Source organism: Dendropsophus ebraccatus, chromosome 14, assembly GCF_027789765.1.
Source record: "Dendropsophus ebraccatus isolate aDenEbr1 chromosome 14, aDenEbr1.pat, whole genome shotgun sequence".
NCBI lineage: Eukaryota > Metazoa > Chordata > Amphibia > Anura > Hylidae > Dendropsophus > Dendropsophus ebraccatus.
The window spans coordinates 34,577,712-34,604,553 of record NC_091467.1 but is presented as its reverse complement, the minus strand read 5'-3'; the positions used below and the strand labels follow the sequence as shown (position 1 = coordinate 34,604,553).

General features: G+C 42.9%; 1 protein-coding gene across 2 annotated transcripts in view; it reads right to left on the bottom strand.

Annotated features, from left to right (window-relative positions):
* The window catches only part of CDC27 (cell division cycle 27), a 29,481-nt gene extending 3,996 nt beyond the window's left edge, over positions 1–25,485 (bottom strand). Inside the window, exons 1-17 of one of the 2 annotated variants that reach the window (XM_069952098.1) lie at positions 25,268–25,485; positions 18,293–18,368; positions 17,414–17,561; positions 15,894–16,019; positions 14,441–14,538; positions 14,091–14,248; positions 11,191–11,402; positions 10,989–11,100; positions 10,787–10,902; positions 9,812–9,911; positions 7,940–8,147; positions 7,434–7,606; positions 3,641–3,793; positions 3,046–3,254; positions 2,827–2,944; positions 2,564–2,692; positions 2,228–2,302 (exon numbers count right to left, since the gene is read on the bottom strand). In XM_069952098.1, the coding sequence (XP_069808199.1) occupies positions 2,228–2,302; positions 2,564–2,692; positions 2,827–2,944; positions 3,046–3,254; positions 3,641–3,793; positions 7,434–7,606; positions 7,940–8,147; positions 9,812–9,911; positions 10,787–10,902; positions 10,989–11,100; positions 11,191–11,402; positions 14,091–14,248; positions 14,441–14,538; positions 15,894–16,019; positions 17,414–17,561; positions 18,293–18,368; positions 25,268–25,294 (2,238 nt within the window). In that variant the 5' untranslated portion in view covers positions 25,295–25,485. The remainder of the gene's footprint in view (positions 1–2,227; positions 2,303–2,563; positions 2,693–2,826; positions 2,945–3,045; positions 3,255–3,640; positions 3,794–7,433; positions 7,607–7,939; positions 8,148–9,811; positions 9,912–10,786; positions 10,903–10,988; positions 11,101–11,190; positions 11,403–14,090; positions 14,249–14,440; positions 14,539–15,893; positions 16,020–17,413; positions 17,562–18,292; positions 18,369–25,267) is intronic. The other variant, XM_069952096.1, reaches the window with a different exon arrangement.
* Positions 25,486–26,842: the final 1,357 nt, after the last annotated feature.

Sequence of the window (26,842 nt, the reverse complement as noted above, 5' to 3'; positions counted from 1 at the left end):
TGTTTTTTCCTCCTCGCCTTCTACAGGGCCATGTAAGGGCTTGTTTTTTTTCAGGAACAAGTGTACTTTGTAATGGCACCGTTCAAACTACTGTAACATGTATGACAGAACCTTAAAAATATTATTTATGAAAATAAAAATTGGAAAAATTCTATTTTGTAACTTTTGGGAGGGTTCCTGTCTAGTAAAAGTGACATGATACCGTTATTCTATAGGTCAGTCTGAACACAATGATGTGCAAGTTTACACAGATTTTCATTTTCTTTTTCCTAATGAATTCTTTTTTTTTTTAAATACATATTAAAATGGTCCTATTGTAATTCTTTTGGTCTAATTTGGTTTAATTTTTTCACCTATGGGGTGTAATTTTTTTGTGCTATGATCTCTTTATTAGTATCATATTTGTGTAGATCGGATGTTTTGATCATTTGTATAAATTTTTTTTATATATTATGTAACAAAAAAAAAAACCAAACAAAAAAAAAACCAAACAGCAATCCTGGCATTTTTTTTTAACTGCTGTACGGGGTCGCTATTGTTATATTTGAATAGATTGGACAATTATGCATGCTACGGTATATAATATGTTGTATGTATGTATTTTTTTACAATATTTTTACTAAAACATTTTTACTATTAGCCATGAATAAGAGTGCTTGATCACCAGAAACACGTTGGCGCTGATTTTATGGGACATTTATAAATAAAGCTAAAGATTTCATTTACTGGTCTTTACTATTGCTTTCCAGACATTTTTTCTGTGATTGGGAAAGGAGGTTTGCATAATCTAGAGATTCCCTCAACTTGTTCCAAAAAGCAAGAATGGCTTGTTTCATGTGCTAAGTGTTGAAACAAGGAATCAAAGCAGATTGCCTCAACAGATGAGACCATCAGGCCCAGCATCTGCATGCAGTGACTGACCCAAGTGACCAACTCTTGTTGCAGGAAGGAGTTTTTTTTCTTTCAAAAGGGATCCTTGTCCTGAAAGGAGAGACCTAGAGAGGGCAAAAGGGCTGATTTCTGTCAGTTGCTAAACCAACCAAAACAATGGCAAATTGCCCAGCGTTGTCAGAAAGCTTTCCAAGTTGCCTCCTAAATGGTGCAGGAGGACAAGCTGGCAGTAAGATAACTAGATAACTCCAAAAGTGGTGAACAACAGAGGTTTAGCGGAGACCTAACTCCTTTTTTTCCTCTGAAGGTAGGGCAGATAAAGAAGTTAGGCCACAATGTTCTCCCTCCACATAGTGGGATTACAGGGTGATCTAGTTAACCTGGTACTTACAACCTAAAAGGACACAAAGGAAAATAAAGAGTAGATGGCAGGTAGGCAATGGGGCCCTCACGTGGACACTTAGCTAATAGTTGTCAGTTCAGGGTCTGCAGGAGGAGTAATCTGGTTAGAGGAGTCTCCTAGAGGTAGAATCTTATAACCAAGGCAATTTGTGTGCCCTAATGACAAACAAGAAGCCAACTTGAATATACATAAGGCAAGGTGATATGGTCAAAAAATATTTTTTCTTTTTCTTTCAAACATTGACGATTCTCGTTGATTTTGCTAAATAAACAGAAAATTTTCTACTTGCATGTGGCCTCTGATGCCATTATACCAGTTTTTGAGGCAGCATCTGTATTGCTTCACAAAGCACAGTGTTCCCTCTGTGCCCCATATAAGTTCAAAATAGTACAGGACTACTTTGTGCTCCCACTGCCTGATCTTCAAGGAAAACTATCAGCAGGTACCTGTACCAGCTAAGCCGGTGATCTCTTCTTTCTTCCATCAGTGGCACAGTTTTCCGGTCGTATAATCTGAAGCAACAGTAAAATTATTATGTTTGGTGCACTGGGGGCGTTCCTTGGCTCCTCAGTGGACTGTCCCGTCCATTGCATCCTTAGTCCCCTCGTACATGTATATTCATACATGCATAAGAAGCCACGTCTACAGAGTGAGAGTAGGAGGGGGATGTAGGATGTGGTGGGCAGGTAGGACAGTGCATTGAGAAGCCAACACCTCCAGTGCACTGAACAGAGTAATTTACATATTTGCTTCAGGTTAAACTACAGTAAAATGAATAAAAATCAGTGGTCTTCAGGAGCACAGAATGCCATATAATTCAGATCTCTATAAAGGTAAAGCCAAGAACAGAAACCATTTGGAAAACTCGAAGAGGGAAGTGTAGCGGATACAGAGTAAATAGTGGTAGTCATAGGTTACACCTTACACTCTTACCTTTCCTATTAAAAAGTAAACTAAGGATTCCTTAGGGACAATCTGCTTTAATTCCTCCAGCTCTTGTAGTGCAGACTAGGAAATAAGAAAATAAATAAAATTATACACAATATCTATTTATCATATATTATACATATACACACATACATATATATATATATATATATATATATATATATATATATATATATATATATATATATATATATATATATATATATATATATATATATATATATACACACACACACACACATTTGTGTGTGTGTGTAAAAACAAACTATTTAACTCATACTATGGACAGACCAGGAGCCACCATAAAATATATCATATTACCTTATATTTCTCATTGGCAAACAAGATGGAGGCTCGGTGGAATTTGCATAGCGGGTTTTTGGGATCTATGGAAATAGCTTTGTTGAGCGTGTCTAAAGCCTTATCGGATTTCTTGAGTGCATGCTGCACCTATAACAGAGACACAACATAGTACATATGAAGTTACTTGGAATTTCCAGGACAGTGAGCTTACATTCTCACATTTAATGACGGAGAAAATGAATAACTATAATTCACTATTAAGAGGAATAAAAACCACTTACAACTCCTATATGGCACAGCAATACTGAACTTTGCGGATTGATATCTAGTGCTTTCTGGAAATGCATCTCTGCCAAGCTAAACTTCTCTTGCTTGTAGTAAATCATTCCAAGACCATACCTGGGGCAAAAAAGGACAATGTTAGTGGCGGACAGAGTGTAAAGCTATGGCCCGAGAGGTTAAACTGCTACAATGTGGACACAATATTACAGAACCATTACCATGCATTGTAGTGTCTGGGGTTGACACGGATGGCATTTCTGAAACAAGCAAGTGCTTTGTCCAATTCCTCTGTTAGTACAAATTCATGGCCCAGTAGCGTGAAGGCATATGCATAGCCAGGGTCCACTTGAATAGCACGCTGGAAGAACTTAATGGCAATATCATGTTCCCTTTGTAGACTGAAACAGTTTCCAGCAGCGCACCAAGCCTGAAATGACAAATAAATAGAGTTAAATATTCCAGACAATGGGTATGTGGCACACCAGTAAACTCTGCCATTAGCTGTGCGGGGTTCACTAAAATGGAGTGTGTCATGTTTCCTCAGAAACAGAGTCTGGGAGAACAGCACCCTCATAACCCCCCCATTGTGTAATCACACAGCTATAGGTACCAGGGGGGAAAACTCCTATCCCTTACATAGTTATGGTATATGGTACAGATGTGTCAAATGTAAATTGACAGAATATCTATTTAACTACAGCTAGAAAGCTATGAGCTGCTGGACCTTATTTCTTTATTGCTTTAAGGGACAACGGAGATTTATTAAAAAAAAAAGTCAAGTCAAATCAAAGTCAAGACAATCACAGCTCTTACCTCTGGTGAATTCTTATCCATATCCGTGAGATCCTTGGAAAGTACAGACAGTGCCACATCCTTCTGTAAATGCCACAGTGTGGTGGAATAGATTTCCATGCCCTCAACACGGTAGTTTTCGATCCTACGTACCTCAGAGAACACACGCTCTGCCTGCACAGACAAATGACAGCACCGAAGTATTATACACAAAATATAGCTAAACAAAGTATGTTACAGTGTTCTCCCAAGACTAAAGGGCCTTATTACACCAGCAGATTATCTGACAGATTTTTTTGAGCCAAAGCCAAGAATGGACTATGAACAGAGAACAAGTGATAATGTAAAGACTGAGATTTCTCCTCTTTTCAAATGCATTCCTGGCATTGGCTTAAAAAAAATCTGTCAGATAATCTGTTGGTGTAATAGGGCCCTAAAACTGAAGGATAGACTATAGACTCCCAACTACTATACTGTACAGACACCCCCATCATTGTTTACTAGAATAGTAGAATTTTCTAGTGGCTGTGACTGGTACTGCAGCTCTGTGAAGTTCAGCTCCATTCTCAAAGATGGACAGTGCTGCAATACCAGGTGCAGAAACAATGAAGGGGACATGGCGCTAGGTAGGGCATTGTGGTATCTGAAGCCAACTGATCATTGGAGGGTGTTTGGAGGAGGAGTCTTACCAATCATCTAGCAATAAGCCCTCAATATCAAAAGTTCAGGAAAACCAAGATCTCCTTAATGAACAAGTTATTGATCAAATCACCAAACACACAAAGCGGCATGAAAGAAAAACTCAGCATCTTCTGAGATCATAGGTTAGACTTCAATGTCTAAAAGTGCAAAGTGTAATAAGAAGAGATGAGTGAACCTCGAGCATGCATTCGTTCAGCATTTGATTAGCGGTGGCTGCTGAAGTTGGATAAAGCTCTAATCTTGTCTGGAAAACATGGATACAGCCAATGACTATATCCATGTTTTCCACATCGCCTTAGGGATTTATCCAACTTCAGCAGCCACCGCTAATCAAATGCCGAACGCTCAGGTTCAGATGAACTCGAGCATGCTCGAGGTTCGCTCATCTCTAGAAATAAGCCATCAGGAGGGGGAGAGGTGGTGATGGAAAGCAGATTTTATGCTTGAGGTCCTCCATAACAACCAGATAATTCTCAGTACACACTTATTTAGGGAAAATAAAAGCAAAAAAAAAAAAAGCAGGCAACAAATTCAATTAAATTACACCGTTAAAGTAAAGGTCCTTTTCCACAGGCTGATTGTTGAGAGGAAGTAACACTCACCGCTGATCATCTGCCTGTGTAAAAGGGACAGCGATCAGCTGATGAATGAGAAATCACTTGTTTGTCAGCTGATCGCATATTTTGTAAAAGGGAATGGGCAGCGGACTAGTTAATTGGCCGCACAAATGATCCAGGGATTCATTGAGCCTAGTAAATGGTCTGCAAAAGAGTGTCAATCTCTCTGACCAGCCTTCATTATAGCAGCGCTGTGTGTAAAACAGTCCTAACTCTCTAAATTCCTTTGCTAAACAGTCAAAAACTGTGATCCTCTGCAGGCAGTAAAACGAAGGTTCTGTTTAAGCAACCATCATGGCTCCTATTACAATCGAAAAACAACTGCACCCAAAAGACCATACTTTAGTCCAGTGAGGTTCGTTGGGTTCCATCCTTTTAATGCAGCATGCAGAGTTTCTAAAGCATCCAAGGGCTGTGAACGCCTCATTTGATTAAATATTTGAAGGATTTTAACTCCTTTATGACCGAGGTCATTGATGCTCTGATGTCTGGGTCAAACTGAAGCAGTGCCATCTCCTCATCTTCTAAGAGCTATAGCGTGTTAATTTTTCACCTACAGGGCTGGTTGGTGTGTCCTTTTTTGCACCATGACCTCTAGTTTTTATTGGTATCTTATTGGTGTGATAAAAGAATTTGGAATGTTATGAATTTTTTTCTAATATATAATTTTTCAAAATTTGCAATCCTGGTGTTTTTTCACGCTTTTCATTTCCGTTGTTCACCATGCGGGAACAATACTGTTATATTTAAATATATCTGACAATTCTGCACGCTACGATATGTAATGTGTTTGTTTTTTTTATATTTTTATTTCTATAAATGATAAAAGGGGTAATATAAATCTTTATTGGGGCATTTTATTAGGGTTTTTTTAAAAATAGGTTTTAAAACTTTTTTTTGTTTTTATACATTTGGAATTGCATATACAAGTCCCTTAGGGGACTTATATGCAATGCTCTAATTGCATATACTGATGAATTCTATGCCATAGTATAGCAATCATCAGTGTCATTGGCGATCTGTATATAGAGTCTGCCTTAGAGCAGACTATGAACAGATTGAAGATCAGTCAGGACAGAGGTAAGTGGCTTACCCCTGCGGGGGTACCGATCAGTCAGTGACAGTTTCTTGTCCAGTCACTGATTACCTTGAAGGAGGGGTTTAGCTCTTATGAATGAGCACAGATATTCTTCCTTCAAAGAAGGAAGAAAATTAATAAATAAATAGTTCTCTTAATTAATGCTAGTATTATTCTATAGATCACAAAACCTGGCTGCAGTCCAAGATGGACATACATGTACACAGTTCACATAGGAGGGACGGTATCTACCAGCGTTTAAAACATATGTGACACAAAAAGTTTTTAATCGGTCTAGACAGGGCTGTGGAGTCGTGAAGTCGGAACTAGTTTTGGCTGGAGTCGGAAAAAAAGTACCGACTCCAGCTTTAAAAAAAAAAATCTTAGAACAATTTAAAATTGAGTTTTAATATGAATTTTATAGGTACAGATATCTGGCATTGTTAGCAGTGTGTCTGTGTGTATGGTGAATATTTAGTTAGAAATATAGAAGATTCTCAGCAGGAAAAGACCACCTGCTCCATCTAGTCTAGGTGTGAGTAGTTCAGGACATGGAGGCTGGAGACTGGCTGCATCCACTGCACACACAGGAGAAGCTGCTTTATAATGTTTCCTCATTCCCTTAGAAGTCACTCTAGGATCATGTAGGACATTAGGGAGAAGCTGCTCCATTTATGAAGGAGCAGGAGTCGGTCCTGATAAAATTCAGGAGTCAGAGCTGCGGCTTACCAACTCCACAGCCCTGGGTCTAGATGTAAGGCTGCATTCACACGTTCCATGCTCCTCACGGAACACGGAAGTGGAATACCTGTAACGGACCCCGCCTGGGCAGCATCTGTGATAAGATGTTGGGAGCGGGGGAACTGTACAGATAAGCGCCGTGCTGTAATGAATCAGCCGCATGGCTAGGTCATTACAGTGCGGCGTATATCTGTACAGTTCCCCCGCTCCTAGCATCTTATCTCAGATGCCTTTACAGGCATTCCACGTCCGTGTTTCGTGTGGAACACGGAACATGTGAATGCAGCATAAGGGTTCAGACCCTGACCAATCAGTAGAACTAAAGAGGCAACTGCACTGCTGCGCACTCCTCTCCCTGGATCTGTGTGTATGAGACCTGGACCGGAGCTCCTGGACTGGAGCAAACGTGCCAACAGCTTACTTCTGGCTCAACCTCCTGATTGTTTGCAATATGAGCGTTCCAGATCATAATCAATCAAAACATTTGATATGTCTGACACATATGAAAAAGTTTTGTTTAATAAAAGTTATGCTTTTCTGTCACATATCTGCCAGAAGGTTCAGTTGCTTTACAAAGAGATTTTCTGATAAGAATTCTAGTTATCCCCCACTGTACAGTCAGCCTTTTGTTTATCAGCTATAGTAGTTATATGGAAGAATAAACCTCATCCCTTACCTGCAAATATTCTGCCAACTCAAAATAGGCTCTGCCGATCTGACACAGAACCCAACCTGTGTTGTAGTGATGGGAAGGGAGGTGGCTCAGGATGTTGATGGCTTCTTTGCAGTTATAGGAGCACAAGGCTACATAGCCTTTTCCCATATCCCTTAAGAGGCTCATTAAACCTTCTAAAAACAAAGAGAAAGATATGAAACCCTTTAATTTTCACAAACATTATTTAGTATCCTCAGGTCAAATACAATGACCTGTAAGTGTCCACCGTCACCCCATAGCACTGATAATTTGGAAAGATGTGCAGTATCCCGCTTTTTTCTGTGTATAAATGTTTAATCCTCATGTTACTCACAAACATCCCAAGCATGTCTATTGTGACACACACATTTACATTCCTCCCTCAAAAAAAAGAAAAACTAGACTCCAGACACACTGTCCTGCTCTGGGTCTGGAACAGAACAATCTGACTTCTTTACAGTATAGCACAGTATGAGATCACTGCTCACCTGCTGCTGCCTTCTGTATGGTCAGTGCTTGGATTTGGGGACCTACACTGGAGATTTTGCCCTCAGAGATGATCGAGGAATCCAGCTTGCTAATTTCCAAACTCTCATTCATGTTGGCCTGGGTGACGCCACCTTTATTTGTTTTGCTTTTGGTTTTACGATTTGGGATCTTGGGTGGAAATTTCATTTTCAGTTTTTTACTGTTCTCCTGTAAAATAAAAAGTCAGATACTATACGTGAAAAGGGTATTTATAGGCCAGCAGGTGTTACTGTATGAACTGAGCTCAGTATAGGAACTGCTGGGGCCACAACTGACCAATCAGGAACTGCCATACAGGGCTTGTTAAAAGAAACCTGGTATGTGACAGAGCCCTAGGGGACAAAGAAGATGGACGACAGTCGTGGCATGAGGTGCGCCAGACAGCAGCACAGACGTAGAGCCAGAACTCCTCTCTGACTTCATTACAGGAAGAAAATAAAGATTGCTCAGCTAAACAAAAGGTACTTCAAAAGATGTTCACTAGGGCCCTGTCACTTACATAACACTGTCAGCAACTCAGGTTGGGTCAGAGGTCTGACAAATTCCCTTTGATCTAAATAACTGAACACAGCATCAAATCTGCACCAACAAATCTGCTGCGTATCCAGTGTGTGTGAAGGCTCCCTAAGAGTGCGTTCACACGTACAGGATCCGTAGCAGATATGACTAAATAACTAAACAGCATCAAATCTGCTGCAGATTCTGTACATGTGAACGCACTAAAGGGGTTATCCAGGATTCGAAAAATCACTGCTACTTTCTTGCAAAAACAGTGCTACCCCTGTCCTCAGGTTGTGTGTGGTATTACAGTTCAGCTCCATTTACTTCAATGGCACTGAGCTGCAATACCAAATCCAAAAGGAGGACAAGAGGGGTGCTGTTTCTGGAAGAAAGCAACAATTTATTTCTAAGCCTGGACAACCCCTTTAAGTGGGATTACACTCAAGGACAGTTCCACAGCCACTTTACATTTTCATTTTTGTTTGTGGGAGAAGAAATCTGGGGTGACCTATACTACTGGTGTCACACAGGGATATGTGTAGTTAAAGGGAAACTGACAGCATGGAGAAGCATGTGTTTCATGCTGCCAGTTACCTACAAAGCAAGGTAAGAAAAGCAAGGTCTTTAGAAAAAAAATACTATCTTTATTTCACACTAACTTATTTGACAGCTGTAGGAGGCGGGCGCGGTCTGGAGACAGAGCATTGGCTGGAGAGCAAGGCAGGTGAAATTGTCAATGTGAAATAAAGATATGCTAGATCACATAGGTCACAAAGGGATGTCAGATTACAGAGGTAAAAGGGAACTACTGGATGCCCACTTTGTAGGTAACTGGCAGCACGGAACATATGCATCTCCATGCTGTCAGTTTCCCTTTAAATACACATATCCCTTTGTGGCACCAGTAATATAGTTCACCCCAGATTTTCTCTTTCCTTTTGACACTGTTAGCGCACAATAAAGATATTTTTTCAGCATATGCGGGATCACATGTCAGTTCAGTCACTTTCACTTTAAATTACTCTGGTGCCTACAGAGTAGCAACACCAATTCAGGGGACATCACACTGCTGTGATCTTTCTAAGGCCCTATTCCATGAATAGATCTGACGAAAGATTATCTGCCAAAGATTTTAAGCCAAACCCAGGAGTGGATTTGAAAAGAGGAGAAATCCAGTCTTTCCTTTATGACCTGTTCCCTGATTATAGTCTGTTCCTGAGTTTGGCTTCACATCTTTGGCAGATAATCTGTCGTTATGGCTTTCAGACTTATGCTTCTTTTTGCATGCATATCTGCAACATCTATTAACGAAGCTCAGCTAAAAGTCTTACCTTGGTGGTGGAGCTGTCGCTGGTGAAAAGGCGGGAACTTCTACGTGGTAATGCGTTAGGAGGAGCGGCTATAGTTGGGCTCAGTACCTGAGGTGTAGTGCTAAAGAAGTAATTTAAAAAAAAAATTACATGATGATCATCATATGCATTAAGTTTCAGGGCTGCTGTTATGTCAAATAGAATCTATGATTATCTGGGTTCTAATCAATGCAATATTACCACCATACACTCAAGAAAGAATTGACTTGACTTGTATTTGGTCAGTCAGTGAGTGTATTAAGTAGTTGTCTGCCTGTTTAAAAGGAGCTTTATCTGCTAAATTAGTTAGTTATTTCTCAGATGTTGCTGCTTGGTTGCTTTTAGTTGAGCTCCATTAAGGCAGAGTGAGGACTGACTTAAATAGGTACTCCAACATTTTTATTTTTCTTTCAAAATCAACTGGTGCCAAAGATTTGTAATTTAGTTAAATTAAAAAAAAAAAAAAAATCTCAAATCTTCCAGTACTTATCATCTGCTGTATGTCCTGCAGGAAGTGGTGTATTCTTTCCAGTCTGGAGAGCAGGGGAGGTTTTCTATGGGGATTTGCTACTGCTCTAGATAGTTCCTATCATGGACAGAGGTGGCAGCAGAGAGCACTGTGAAAGACTAAAGAATACACCAATTCCTGCATGACATATAGCAGATGATAAGTACTGGAAGACTGAAGAGTTTTATTTAAAGTAAATTACAAATCCTTGGTACTTTATGACATCAGTTGATTTGGAAGAATTTTTTTTCACTGAAGTACCCCTTTAAGCTTAACTACAATGTCTACGGGGAGTCTGAGGAAATAAAAAGCACAACTCTTATCTTGTCATTGGGTTTAAAAGAATATCCAAACGACTAAACCACCACAGAGAAAAAAAAAAGAGGGTTATAAGGTAATGGCAGCACATATACTAAGAAAAATGAGTGGAGGTACTCTAATATTCCTACCTTGTCTGGGGTCCAGAACCCTGAGTCTGTACAAGAAGCACAGGGGTCATGTCCCGGCTGTTGCCGCTCTGTGAGAACACGGACTTTGTTCCTGCTTGGCTTATTCTGGTTACAGACTATGGAGAAGCAGTAGCAAGATAGCATTTAACCAACACAGCAAGTAGGACATGGTAAAGCAGTATTGATAACAAGCGCTACAGACCTTCTTAGCAGGGGTTCCAGAAGATGGCACATCAAGGACGCAGGAGGAATTATAGGTTTGTAAGTAAGATCCATCACCTGGGCTAGGGGTTTCTAGTGGCAAAATTCCAAAACTGGCAAAAAAGTGTAGAATTGTAAAGTCAGCAAAAACACGAAGTGTCAAGTTTTATATAGTATTTATATAGTATTAAAGCAAAGCTTACCTGGGTGTGAGCGGGCTCAGAGCTGCTGGCCCTCCTAACAGGCTGCGCCCACTCTTTGGTTTGTTCTGCGCCTGTTTCACTAAGATAGAGGATCCTGTCCCCAAGGGTAAGGAGTCAGGGGAGATAACAGCTGGGTCTATGTAGGACATTGAGGAGTCCGAGTTCAGGGAGTATTTTACATTGGAGGATTCCAGATTTAATCTATTTAGTTCCTGCAAGAGAGCGACATAAGGACAATTAGTAGGAATCTAATGGTCACATGATACACAATCTTTTAAATAATTTTATCAGCATAAAACATTCTCTACAATAGAGTCTCGGCATCTGTACCACCCAGTGTGTAGTGTCTCTCTCTATACCAAACATTGCAACAGGGAGAGCAATGTTGGACTGAGAGACATGTCAAAAGTCTGGACTGATTGGGCTCTGGGTTTTGAGACAACAACCAACCACTAGAGATGCATGTGACCTTTTTCTCCCCATCTCTCGCCTCGCTGTAGGAGACAGGCTACATAGAATTACTAGGATTAATCTCCTGCAGAAAGGAGAGACACAGGGAGGGAAGCGCTTAGCGTCTATATTAATTAAACGGATGAGCATAAACTGATCAGCAGACTGATGCAAACTGATTGCAAAATGTTCATCTTTTTTTAATGGTCCGTTTGTATTTTGGCTTTAAAAAAACTGACTTTTGTACATCAGTTTGCATCAGTCAGCATCCGTTTTTCTATCCGTTTATTTTTCTTCTTTGGTTTCTTGCTGCTTCTGCGCATGCTCAGTGCAAAAACGGATGAAAAAAACGGATGTGAACGGAAATACCTTCCGTTTTAGATCTGTCCTCATTGACTACAATGTAAAAAAAAAAACGGAAGTGCACTTTCAGTTCGTGATCCGTTTTTTTAAGCGGAAAGAAAAATACTGCAAACACTATTTTTTCTTCCGTTCAAAAAAACGGATCTTGAACGGATTGCATGCAAACGGAGCACACTAATATATCATGGGAGTCTATGGGGATTTTAACGGATCTGACAGTTTCCGTTTTGCTCACTCCAAAACGGAAAAGGTAGACGGAATGGTTCCGGATGGTCAAACGCTGATGTGAACGTAGCCTTAGTTAAGGCCCTATTCCACGGAACGATTATCGTTCGTTTTCGGACGATATCGACCGCTACGGACGATAATCGTTCCGTGGAATAGAGTGCAACGATCAGCCGACATCGTTCATGTCGGCTGATCGTTGCAGTCGCTTGTTTTTCAACATGTTGAAAAACAAGCGACTGATATAGCAGCGATCTGCTGCCGTCGCTCCGTTGAATAGGAGCATCGGCAGCAGACGCTGCTATATCCTATGGGCTGCCCGGACGATCAGCGATCCTCCGAGCAGCCCCCCCGCAGCTCCCCGCCGCCCCTCCCGCACTCACCCACTCGCTGCAGCCGCGTTGAATAGCGGCGGCAGCGAGCGGGGAACGAGGAGCAAACGAGCGCTAATAGCGCTCGTTTGCTCCTCTGAAACGACCCGTGGAATAGGGCCATTATGCTCCTCACCCGGTTCATTCTAGATATCAGTGCGGACCTGGGCACCCAAAACCTAATTAAAATTTCTTTTGATATATATCTAGTCTTTTTCTAAAGGGAACCAAGGTTTTTAGGATGAAATCTTTTCACATGCCATAGTAATCTGGTCCTCTGGAGAGTTCTACATGTATTGTGTTAGGGCCCTATTCCACCGGACGATTATCGTTTGCATAATCGTTAATGATTAACGATCTCAAACGACCGCTATTGCGAAAGACCTGAAAACGTTCAGTCATTTCCATGGAACGATAATAGTTACTTATGATCGTAATTGCGATCGTTTTTCTTCACTATTTATTCGCTATTGCGTTCGTATCTATTGCGAACGACTGAACGATGTCTTATTCAAAGCGAATGATTTGCGAACGTTTCGCGAACGAGCAACGATAAAAATAGGTCGTCTTATAAAGCGAGCAACGATTTCTCGTTCGGTCGCTAATCGTTAACTGCATTTCAACCGAACGATTATCGTTTAGATTCGAACGATTTAACGATAATCTGAACGATAATCGTCCGGTGGAATAGGGCCCTTAGGCTACAAATCTGAGAAAGTAGCCTATGTTCTGTCTATGCCAATATATACTCCATTGTACCTGTGCCATGTCTGTTGATTTCAATGGACTGAATGCAGTCTATTAGTGGTATGTACAGCAGGACCAGAAAGGGACTGGAGACAGGCTAGTTTTATTTATTTTTCCAGAGCCCTGGCACTATATTATTGTTTTCTACAGTGCCAGAATACCCCCTTGAGGCTGTTTAAGGGGTTGTGCGGGTATGGCACTTTTCGCTGACTGGGTGGGCCTGTGATTCATAGCCCTGAACCCAGAAGCGCACGTCTAAAAATGTGCAACTTTTCTACAGAGTATTCGCTTGTTTTTTACCCAGCTGAAAAAGACTATTGTAACATAAAAAAAAATTTGCAAAATAGGTACAAAAAGTCACAAACAAATTCACCAGGTACTGACCAGATGTAGGTCTGCACCAGTTTGTATGACTTCTAAAAAAATCCCTGATAATGCAAATTCTGGGGTGAATACTCAAAACAGGTAGACGTGTAAAAAAAAAAAAAAAAAAAAAAAAAAAAAATTAAAAATATTTGCATCTAAAAAAAAATTTAAAACCTGTTGAATACTGGTTCTTGAAAAGAACTTCGACCAAAAATGAAAAATGAGCAAAAAATCCAATTCACCTAAAAATAGCCGCAAAGGCCTTCATAAATTTTCCCCATTGTCTTTTCGTTGGGAGATAGATATGTGTATATAAGTAAGCATTTTAGCCTGTCAATAAAAGTAAATAAACCCATATACATATCTACATACACTTACTATAGTGTCTTGAGGCGTCTCCGTTAATACTGTGTCAGCTTGCCTGTGGGATATAATGTTGTGGTTGTTTACCATTAATGTGCAAGTGTTCGGCAGACAGCTACTAAAATTTTGAAGGGAGGTCAGTTTGAAGGTCTGCTCGGGGTCTGGCTTTTCACCTTGAAAACACATCAAACAAGTAAAAGGTATAAGGGGAAAAAAGTTGTTTTTTGTTTTTTTTTACAATGCTGCAGCGACATGTACAGAAACAGAGAAACGCAAAGGTTTATTACGGCAGGTATGATATGTGATTCTCTACCTAGAACAAACATTATAAAACAAAAAGAGGAGACCTCTTCAGCGACTCATACCTATTTCACATAATGCTTCAAAGGGGGACCACAGGAAAGGATTTAGACTAAGGCTCTTTTGGTAACATTCGGATCCTTTGGCCAACCGATCAGTTTTACTGCAAAGAGATGAGAGATAGTTAGGTGCTGCAAATCCTCATATCTGAAATTTATAACCTATAAAGGGGTCACCCCATGAAAAAAAGTAACACACACCACTATTCTACATCTATTCATTGTAATCAGCTGCTCCCCACGGTCATACTTATCAGTTTTGGCCACTTTGCTGCTCTAGTCTTTTACTTTTTGTGAGCAGCACCAGTGTGATCATGTGACCAGGAAGCGACTGTATTTTCCAGGAGCGAACACCACAGATCACTTCTCCTGTGTCTCCCTCCACTGCCCTGCACAAAAAGTAGTCACTCTGCTCCATAGATTTCACCAATATATAATGCTATGGGAGGAGTGTTCACAAATGGAAAATGCAGAAGGTGGAGCCATAAAGCAGCAGAACATGGTACAGTAGGGGGCGCTACCACTAACATCAATGCAAGAAATCTAACAAACTGATTTTTTTCTAACTAAATTTGTATACGTTTATTTTCATACATAATATTAGTTCGTTCACACATACAGCAATGAAAATGCAATGTGAGTTTAATTGCAGATTGCTGTCCAGCCGTCCTTCATTGCATTTATACGACATGTACGAACATACCCTTACAAACCCTCTTTACAAACACCCTATTCGGGCATTCTGAGTTAAAGGATAAGTCCCGTGAAACTAAAAAAATGACAGGAAGGCAGGCAGGTATGGGAACATAATAAAGTATATGTACCCATCCTGGTAGATGCATCTCCGGGTCTCTCGGACAGCCACTGGCTGTGATTTTTGATATTTTCCTGCAACGTCATGGCCCCACTGATGGACTACCCATACAACCAGTGACTGAGGCGGTGTCCATCAGCAAGGTATGTGACGTTGCGGCTGGAGAAGCTGCAGAAGGCCAGTGACTGTCAGTGAGACTCAGGAGCACTGCTAAGGAGCATGAGGATAGGTAAGTATACTTTGTTTATTATGTTCCCGCACCCCTGTCATTTATTAGTTTCTCAAAGAGGAGGATGAGGGTGCATAATTTGCTTGCCTGTTTCAGATCACAGCCAACACAAATCTGCAAATACAGACAGAATTAACAAATTTAAAAGAGGCAGTCAGAATCTGAGTATATTTTAACAGTTATAACCCCAGTTTAGATGTGTCTTTTGATGAATAGGAAACTAATATCCATTGTTTATACAATGCTGTATTACTGCTAAACTAACAGTAAAAAAAAATGTCTCCAAAGCTAAACGCCTCACCCCTAAATCCTTATAAAACATTTTTTAGGGCTGTATGAGTCAAAATATAACATGTGCAACCTCAGTTATTGTTAATCTACAATAAGTTTTAGACATGACAGAAGGAACAGCTTACCAATATACATGGCCGAGCAGCGACAGTGTAAAGCAGGCAGAGTCTCCAAACTCTGTAACTATTTCCTCCTGGCTCTTCTGTTTATTGAGTACCCCACCGGACAGGATCTGCTCACCCTCAGCCAGTCTGTAAGGAACAAATCAGAACTCAGAAATGGTCCAAGAAGTGGTGGGTAAATTAGGAATGTAAGGTAATGGGAATAGTAAATCAGGGTGTAGTATATGTCACAGGGATTTATCGCATACTTATGTGATCATTGAAATAAAGGGGTAGCGACCCTGGTGTTGTCCTATGACCCTTTAACTGTTTTCGCCCTACATAATGACCCCATTCAAGTACAGGAAAAAAAACTCAGAAGGAAAAAACGCAACAGTAGCACTTTTTCCTCAACCCCCCTAACTGCATTAGATTGTCATATCACTGTCCAAAAAATACACAAGAGAATCATAAAGGCATGACAAAACTTTAGATTGGTGTGAATGCTGAGACCCCCCCCCCAGTGATCTCCAAACCCAAAAGATGGAAGTGTTCATAAAAGTGCTCCCTGTTTCCCTCTTCACTGCCTGAACTGTATAGTCTTCTACAAAATCCATCTACTGCAGGAAAAAGACAGGGAGAGAAGACCCAAACCAATAAATACTTTTGACATTATTCTATGACATGTCAAAAGTTTTGTCATTAAGTGACAGTGACACTAGGATCTAGGTACCAACCATGTCTGGCGCCAGGGGCAAAAAGGCCTTCTCCTAACACAATCAAATATATAGTTATTAGCGATGAGCGAATTTACAGTAGGAACGAAGCAAAGCGCATTCTGCTCATCAGTCTGCAGGCTTTAAAGTCTGCTCCGCTCCCCCCCTCCCCAGGTGCTGGGAAAAGATGGATCCCATCCTGGAAAACTTCTCCCAGTTTCCCAGGACTAGATCTAACTTTTCCCAGCATCTGGGGAGGAGCGGAGCACACTTCAAAGCCCCACAGACTGATGGGCAGAATACAGATAGAAAAAAAGCACTTTGCTTTGTTTTTACTGTAAATTCGCTCATTCCTAGTTGTTATTATTGTTTACAGATTGTTGCCAATATTGTTAGGGTCTTGAATCCCCTTAAGGGTGTGTTCACACCTACAGGATCCGCAGCAGGTCTGCAGCAGATCCGCAGCAGATTTGATGGTGCAGATTTGATGCTGTGTTCAGTTATTTAAATGAAATCTGCTGCGAATCCGCAGCAGAAAATGCGCTGCGGATCCGGTAAGTGTGAACGTACCCTAAATGTAGAGGTTTAGACTGTTAAGCACATCCACTGACCAAATCGGCAGTTAACTTCTGTCTCTGCGGCTGGATAGGAACACACCGAGACCATAATGAGTGTGACCCTAGTTGGATCAGAATGGGGATCATGTGCATTAGTCTCTGCGTGGAGAGAAATTCACTGCCAATCGAGTCATTGGACATGCTGACAGGTACACTTTAAGGTTACTAGAAAGAAAGGTAAAAACAAAACAAAAAACAAATAATGACTCACTTGCTAAGGTCCACGCAGCATTTTGCGAGAAGATATTTACATTGTGGGGTGGCACAGCTGTGGGTTTTCAGGAGACGGTAAGCCTTATACGCTTTTCCTGAGCGGTAATAACATGTGGCTAGGAGAAATAGCGCCTCTTCTGAATGCACTATAGGGAAGAGAATACATTCAGACACATTATCCTGCTGACCAGAGTACAACAAACCTACTGAACATGTGCAACAAATTCTATTACAGCAACACAACCACATAATTCTGCTGTAGAATATAGAGGAGCTTCTGTACAGATCATGTCAAGTACCAGTAGGGAAAGACAGCCGAAAGACAGGGGTCATCCAAAGTGACCAACACATTTTAGGCTATATGAACATGTTTGAAGTGGCATTCTTTCCAGCCTGGAGAGCAGGAGAGGTTTTCTATAGGGATTTGCTGCTGCTCTGGACAGTTCCTGACAGAGGTGGCAGCATAGAGAACTGTGTCAGACCATAAAGAATCTACCACTTGTTGCAGGACATACAGCAGAAGATGATGAGTACTGGAAGACACAAGATTTTTTTTTAATAGAAGTAAATCACAAATCTCTGGCACTTACTGGGACCAGTCGTTTCGAAAGTATTTCTCTTTTTTTGGTGAACTACCCCTTTAATGTTTACCTTCTCCATATACCATTTGCCTGTGATAAGAGATAGGCAGACACTAGCCCCGCCTTCTGTGGATTTCACATGAGCAGTGCTATGTAGTGTTTGCTATACATAGAGATGCTACAACTATGTGATATTGTTGCTTAGGATATAAACTACCTTTGCAAATATTCAGCCTGTTGGGTCAGGAGTGAATACACTGACTTATGCTACAGTGTATGAAGACATCATTACATACCTTCAGCATATAGTCTTTCTGCCAAGAACACGGCATCTCGGTAAGCGTAGTGATTCAGCGCTTGCCATATAGCAGCCTGGATCATCAGGAAAGAGAACAGTACATTAGACATCTGGAGAGCAATAAAAATTGTATACACTGAACTACTGCTTGTAAATTGTCAGCTGCCATAACAGGGGACTGTGTAATGTGAACAAAGCCCAAGCTAAATATTGCAGGTCTGTTTTTTTTTTTTTTTGTAGACTATGTATTCCATAATGTGACATGTATCACCTCTTTCTGTTAATAGTATATTAGGAAATCCTCACGCTTTATCCAATAGAAGCCTTAGGCTGGGTTCACACTACATCAGGATAGCATGCAGTGTATACACACTCCACTCCCCAATGATACATCTGTATTTGGACAGTTACATCCTTCTGGGAGTTGGTAACAAATCCCAATCCATGGGCAATGTGTCAGAAAGATGATAGGAATGGGAGTTACCCCCTGTCCACAGAGAAGGTCATAAGCAACTGATCAATGGGGGTCTGACTGCTGGGACCCCATGAAAACACAGGAACAGAGATCAATTGTCCCTGAGGGAATTGTCTAGCAGCAGGCACCAAGCTGTTCACTGTGTATGGGATGATTGCTGAACCCAGCTCATGTTTAGAAGCCCCAGTGACGGTGTATGGAGCTTTGGCCGAGCCTAAACGCTGCAACTCCGAAGATAAGATTTCAGCTGAACATCAGCCCGATTTCAAGGGGAAGTACTGCCCAACACCCACAGTGTTCTCATTGTCACTTGAAGTGCCTCCATCACTATAAATATACAGGGCTACCTCGCTTCTCAAACTGCTCTGAACTCAAACAGTATTTTCAAGGAAAGTTTGCTTTGGTTCTCAAACTCTTTTCGGACACCCAGTCTTGAAGTACTGTAATACCGCGGTATTCGAACGAAAATTTACCTGGAAGTAACATTCAGAATTCAAACTTTGCTCGGTATCTAAACGTTTTTGTGAGCGTGGACGGTGGGTTGTACCTTGTGAGTTAAGGACTGGTGAGGCTTCACATACCAGTACAGCACTGTATAAGACTGCTGGAGTGCATATACAGTACAGTAGTAGTACAGGCAGTGCCCCACCATCTCCCATCCTGTACAGTACAAGACTGCTGGAGTGCATATACAGTACAGTAATAGTACAGTCAGTGCACCACCATCTCCCATCCTGTACAGTACAAGATTGCTGGAGTGCATATACAGTACAGTAGTAGTACAGCCAGTGCACCACCACCTGCCATCCTGTACAGTACAAGATTGCTGGAGTGCATATACAGTACAGTAGTAGTACAGGCAGTGCCCCACCATCTCCCATCCTGTACAGTACAAGACTGCTGGAGTGCATATACAGTACAGTAGTAGTACAGCCAGTGCACCACCATATCCCATCTGTTAAAGTGCTGTGGTTGGGGGCAGGGGGGGGGGGGGGCTGGACTCCATACAGTAAAGGATGAGTGAGAAGTTAGTGACTATTGTACTATAATTACTGGTTTTGTTGAATATTCCTTGTATATAATGTATTACTGTTCTGTAATGTACTGCAGGGATTAAACTGGGCACTTTTCAATGTAATAAATGATACTGTAGTAAGGTATTGGTGGGTTCTGGAAATAACTAGACACAGTTACATTATTTCTTATGTGAAGACATTGCTCGGTTCTCAGACTGCCTTCGTGAACCTATTAAGTTTGAGAAACAAGGTACCACGGTAAATAAATGTAACATCTCGGAGGGACATATAAAAAGTTCTGATGAGGGAAGGAAGCATATGGCTGGCATTCTCTCTCCCTAAACCATCCGATAGACTTAGAATGGGAGAGCATCTTGGTCATATGGCAGAGAGCTGGGAAAGAACATGCACTCATGGCTTGTTCTAGTCACATGTTTGGGTCTAAAACACACTCGATACATCTCTATGAAATATAAAAGCTTTTTAAAGTGTACAAATTACAGAAAAGTTATCTGAACCCTCCAATTTCAGCAGGACTGGCTGACTAATGTGTTCATGGGTCTCCAAACTTCCCAGTGAAGGATCAATTTCAATACCCCATCCTCTTATAAGGAGTCTGGCAGAAGCCTTCTGTGCACGTCTGGCCAAGCTGAGTGTGCATGTGTTAGGGGGAAGACAGGATGAATAGCTGTCAGCTAAACTGGTGTGTCCCACCCCTCTGTGACTATGATTTCCATCATAAGAAATTGAGGGGGCATCCACATGTCTGCATAATTAAGTCTGTGCTACTGTACCGACACAGTCTGTGTCAGTACAGTAGCGAACATTTTAAACAGCTCTGTTTCGAAGTTCCCGGCATTATATTGCATCATGATGCTAGGATCTCCGAGGTCTGGTCTGCAGAATATCGCCCGTGCAGACAGAAGTTGGTAAATGCCCCCTTAAGCTCTTGTGAATGGCAAAGAGATTTATGTCATCCTCCATAAAGGATGGATGGAATGGGCTATTTCTGGGCTAACCGGGCCATGATGTTCTCAGCATTACAGAAGAGCTATGTGAAGCCTATTACATGCAACTAAAATTAAATATAAAGGAAAACATTATATGACGGGGACTATGTCAGGAATGTGAATTGTGAGGAGTCACAGATATAACCCGTATCCGGTCATTGCTGTATGGAAAGCAGCTGCAGCCAAAGAGGTGTGTAGGTACCGGTAGGTATGTCGCCATACAGGAAGGATTCTATATACTATACACACCTGCTTTGGGAAAGGGGGGGCATGATAAGAGTTGTAGTTTTTCAACAGCTAGAGGCACATGTGTCGGGCCAAATTTTCCCAACCTGTGGCTCTCAAGTTGCTCTAAGCTTACAATTTATATCATGCAGCTGTAAGGCCATGCTGGGAATTGCAGTTCTGCAGCAGCTGGAGAGCCGCAGGAATCATAAGGAAACCAACAAGCACAGCAGTCCAAGTTGTCACATTAATAAATTTCTGACGTGCCCTTAAAGGGGTTGTCCAATTTTGAAAACCTACTGTCATACACCCTATGGGACAGGGGTGGGGAATAGTGGTTACAAAGAATCTTTCACTATGTTGGATGTGTACAGCGCGATTTGCTGCGCATTGCTCTGAGTTAAATGGGACACCCACTGCTCCCACTCTATCTGTGAGTGTAATAGCACAGGCAGCAAGTGGGGACGAGGGGGAAGCAAGCGGTCAGCTGCTATTTCCCTCCCACACTTAACAACTCGTTGTCTAGGTTGCCGACCATCACTCTGCTCTAAAAGCAGTGGTCTGTCTGGTATACATATATAGCTATAGTGTATAAATATATAGCTATAGTGTATACATATATATATATATATATATATATATATATATATATATATATACACACACACACACACACATACATACATACATACATACATACATACATACGCACACACATACACCAGACAGACCACTGCTTTTAGAGCAGATGATGGTCAGTAACCTAGACAAGGAGATGGCAAGAATGGGAGGGAAAGAGCGGCAGTACCAGGAGGAGGCGGCAAGGGTTGGAGCTTAAAGGGATTATCCAGCGCTACAAAAACATGGCCACTTTTCCCCCTACTGTTGTCTCCAGTTCAGGTGCAGTTTGCAATTAAGCTCCATTTACTTCAATAGAACAGAGTTTCAAAACCCCACCCAAACTGTAGACAACAGTAGGGGGAAAGTGGCCATGTTTTTGTAGCGCTGGATAACCCCTTTAACAGCTGAGACCTCTTGCAATCTTGAGATCAGAACTCCTGAAGTTCCTCGATGAATATTGTGGAAACGTGCACTAGACAGACACTCCGTTTGTTATATATAAAGCGCAGAAAGTTGATTACAAGGTTCCACTATCTTCGGCACACTCAGACAACAAACTGGACCGACACAATCAAGACCTTATTACATTAAACTATTATCAGCCAATAGTGAGAGTTCAGGCCAATATTCGGTCAGTGTAATAGCACATGTTGGATTGCAATGATCAGCCGACATGCACAATGTTTACCATGTTGAAAGATTACAATTAGAGATGAGCGTACCTGGAGCATGCTTGAGTCCATTCGAACCCGAACATTTGGCATTTGATTAGCGGTGGCTGCTGAACTTGGATAAAGCCCTAAGGCTATGTGGAAAACATGGATATAGTCATTGGCTGTATCCATGTTTTCGAGACAACCTTAGAGCTTTATCTAAGTTCAGCAGCCACCGCTAATCAAATGCCGAACGTTAGGGTTCGGATGGACTCGAACCCGAACCCGGTTCGCTCATCTCTAATTACAATGTGTGCAGGTCAATGGGCCCCTCCTGCTGCCCCCACTATCTGTGGGTAATAGCACAGGTAGCGAGCAGGGAACAAGGAGGAAGCGAGCGCTAACCTGACAGGTTGGCACTTGCGTCCCCCCGGATTATTAGGCTATATAATATGGCCTTTATACCCTTAGGCTATGTTCACAAGGCGTGAGACCGGCCAGGTCAAGGAACGGCCGGTCTCTGAAAAGATCATCCTGTCCTGTACTGCAGTACAGACAGGATGATCTTTCCGGACGCAGTGTTCTGATGCGGGAACATCGGCGCGTGCCCGCATCAGTACTCCCCACAGCACACAATCAAGCGAGCGGCCGGAGCCGCTCGCTTCATTGTCTGAACTGACAGGTTTTTCTGCGGCTGCAATTCACTGAATTGACATGTCAGTTCTTTGCGGCGCCGCTTGGGATCCCGGCCAGAGTGTATTCAATGTGTATATGCTCCGGCTGGGATCCCATAGAAAAATATGTAGGTGCCTAGGCGTATAAATTACGGTAGTTTTTGCCAATGGCAACAGCCGTACTTTTACGCTGTGTGAACATACAGTAGCCTAATCCTGTGAATAGGAAGTGTCCATGGGGAAAAATCCTTTAAGGTTTACTTCATAGGGGACAAAGTGAAAGGTTTATTTAAAAAACAGTGCACTAATCATAATCAACCATATGGCATTTTTATTTCAATGTCCAATCCAAATGGGTCACATACAATAACATCAATGGGGTCTGTAAGCTGGTACCCTCAGCATTTCCCAAAATGAAGGAACCAGAGCGTTTAGATAGCACTAACACCCTGTTAGAGGCTATACGTATTCATTTCAAAGATGCTACATGGTGCCTATGTACGGTAGCACCACACCAATGATATGAATGAATCAAAACAGCAGCATTAGAACTATATAGAGTGTAGCACCAGTGAAAAAAGGGGTTAAATAGCTTTACCAAGAGGAACTGACTATTTATCAAGGAAAGCATCTACCATGGGACAAGGTCAGATGGTAATTTTATCCCAAAAGCCCCCACTGAAACAAGGCGCCAGCTGCAGAAACCATCCCCTGCAACAGGGCACCAGCTGTAGGAGCCCTCCCCCATGACTAGGCACCAGCTGCAGAAGCCCTCCTCCTCAACAAGGCGCCAGCTGCAGAAGCCCTCCTCCTCAACAAGGCGCCAGCTGCAGAAGCCCTCCTCCTCAACAAGGCGCCAGCTGCAGAAGCCCTCCTCCTCAACAAGGCGCCAGCTGCAGAAGCCCTCCCCCTCAACAAGGCGCCAGCTGCAGAAGCCCTCCCCCTCAACAAAGCGCCAGCTGCATGAGCCCTCCCCCTCAACAAGGCGCCAGCTGCATGAGCCCTCCCCCTCAACAAGGCGCCAGCTGCATGAGCCCTCCCCCTCAACAAGGCGCCAGCTGCAGAAGCCCTTTCCCGTGACAAGGCGCCAGCTGCAGGAGCCCTCCCTCTCAACAAGACGCCAGCTGCAGGAGCCCTCCCTCTCAACAAGGCGCCAGCTGCAGGAGCCCTCCCTCTCAACAAGGCGCCAGCTGCAGGAGCCCTCCCTCTCAACAAGGCGCCAGCTGCAGGAGCCCTCCCTCTCAACAAGGCGCCAGCTGCAGGAGCCCTCCCTCTCAACAAGGCGCCAGCTGCAGGAGCCCTCCCTCTCAACAAGGCGCCAGCTGCAGGAGCCCTCCCTCTCAACAAGGCGCCAGCTGCAGGAGCCCTCCCTCTCAACAAGGCGCCAGCTGCAGGAGCCCTCCCTCTCAACAAGGCGCCAGCTGCAGGAGCCCTCCCTCTCAACAAGGCGCCAGCTGCAGGAGCCCTTCCCTCTGCGACAAGGCGCCAGCTGCAGGAGCCCTTCCCTCTGCGACAAGGCGCCAGCTGCAGAAGACCTCCCCCGCGACAAGGCGCCGGCTGCAGAAGCCCACCCCCGCGACAAGGTGCCGGCTGCAGAAGCCCACCCCCTCGACAAGGCGCCGGCTGCAGAAGCCCCCCCCCTCGACAAGGCGCCAGCTGCAGAAGCCCTCCCCCTCGACAAGGCGCCAGCTGCACAAGCCCTCCCCCTCTAACACGGCTCCTGTGTGACATGACGCCAAGGGCAGATGTTCCCCTCTGCCCATGAGGGGGAATTAAAGATTTGTGCCCAATATTCTGCCCTGTAACAAGCCCCCCCTAACCCAAGGCATCCTTCCCATACCCCCTCTGGTATCACAGACCCCCCACTTCTAACCTCTGGCAGCAGATCGCATCCTGGTATTAGACACCCATGGTCTCCACCAACAGGACGACCACCTCCCCCTCCCATAACATGGTGCAGAATCCCTCTCCCCCACCCGCCCACTATGCCAATATATGAGGGAAATCTGTGTATTCTGGAGCTGCAGACTGTGCTGATAACCTTTACAATTAACATGTGCAGCTGTATCCTCCATCCCCCGTAGGTCACTGGTCACACTGTCAGTACGGTACCGCAGCTCCTGTCACCACAGCAGCAGCGCTCAGCCCCCTCCCTCCCGGCCGGTAATATGGTAATGTTCTGTCATCCTCGGCCATGCTCGCCCCCTGTAGTCTCCCCGGCAGCAGCTTCCTCCCCCGGCTCGTCACTAGGCCTCAAGCCTGGCCCTGTAGTGTCCGGATCAGCCGGGCCGCCCATTACCTGGACGGGTTCCTGCAGCACCGTCATCCTCCGGCCTCCCGCGTCCGCTCGCTCTCCCGCTGTCGGGGCCTCTCTCCCTATCGGCTGCTCTCAAGACGTCAGACGGGCGGCTCCGGCTCATTTAAACTCACAGCGACCGTTACCGGGGAGGCCGCCGGAGATAGCCGAAGCTTTACGAAGAAAACCGAAAGCGGCCGGCCGAAGCCGAGACCATACGGAAATTACCGACAACTAACGAACTGCCGAATGGATACGGAAGTTACCGAATTCTAGAATGCGACCGGAAGTAACGTAACATAGGCTTCTGAGAGGAAGAGCGCCCTCTAGCGTCCAAACATATATATAGCACTGAAGCTGAATAGCATAGCAAAACGTATAGCATCATGGATGTGAATGTATCTGGCCATAGTTGCTATTCAGGGATCCAGAGGTTCCTCACTTGTTTGCAGTACCCAGCATATTCTTTTATCAGCATGCTAGAAGATGTAGTTATGCAACAGCTGCTGTCAGGGCATGATGAGAGTTGTAGCTTTGAAACAGCTGGAGAATCACAGATTGTTAGGGCATGCTGGGAGATGTAGTTTTCAAACTACTGGAAAGTCAGAGTTGAGAATCACTGCTATGGAGAAGATATTTTACAGTCTTAAAAGCGTACTAACCAAACCGAAAACAAACAAAACAATCAGAGAGTGAATATAATCACATTTTATCAAACTGTCACTGTTGTTTCGCAAAAATTTTGACATGTCATAGAGACATGTCAAAACTTTTGATTGGCCGAAGTCTGAGTGTTCAGACGGGGTACCAATCGAGAGATAGAGCAGGGAGAGGACGGCGCTAAGCGTGGCCGTCTCCCGGCTCCGTGTCACATGTTCAGTAGGGTATATATAATGGAGCTCTATGGAGCCGGACTGATTTTGGTGACAAAGATCTCCCGATCGCTACGGGTCTGATCACTCAGACCTGGACCGATCGAAACTTTTGACGAATCTCTATGACATGTCATAAGTTTTGCGAAACGTCAGTGAGACTATAACCCCTGAAAGGACCTGAAATGGCAAATTTTATGAATATGACCTGTGTCACTTTATTCATTAATAACTTGGGAATGCTTTTACCTTTCCCGCTGATTCTGAGATTGTTTTCTCGTGACATTTTGTACTTCACATTTCTGGTAAATTGGAGTCGATACTTATAATGAATCTTTAGGAAAATAAAAACAAAATAACGTGAATAATTTTGACAAAAATAGCATTTTTTCAACTTTGAAACTTTTCTGCTTATACAGAAAATGGTTATGCCACATAAATTATATATTAAATAGCATTAGCAACATGTCTACTTTATGTTGGCAGCATTTATTAAACTTTCTTTCATTTTTTTTAGACAATGGAAAGCTTAAAACATTAGCAGCAATTTTCCAAATTTTCAGTAAAATTTCAAAATCAGATTTTTTAAGGGACTTTGGTTTATTTGTGTATTAAGTGTATTTGAGGAGACTGTATGTTCGAAAGCCCCACAAAGCACCCCATTTCAGAAACTGCACCCCCCATACTATGCAAAAGCACATCCAGA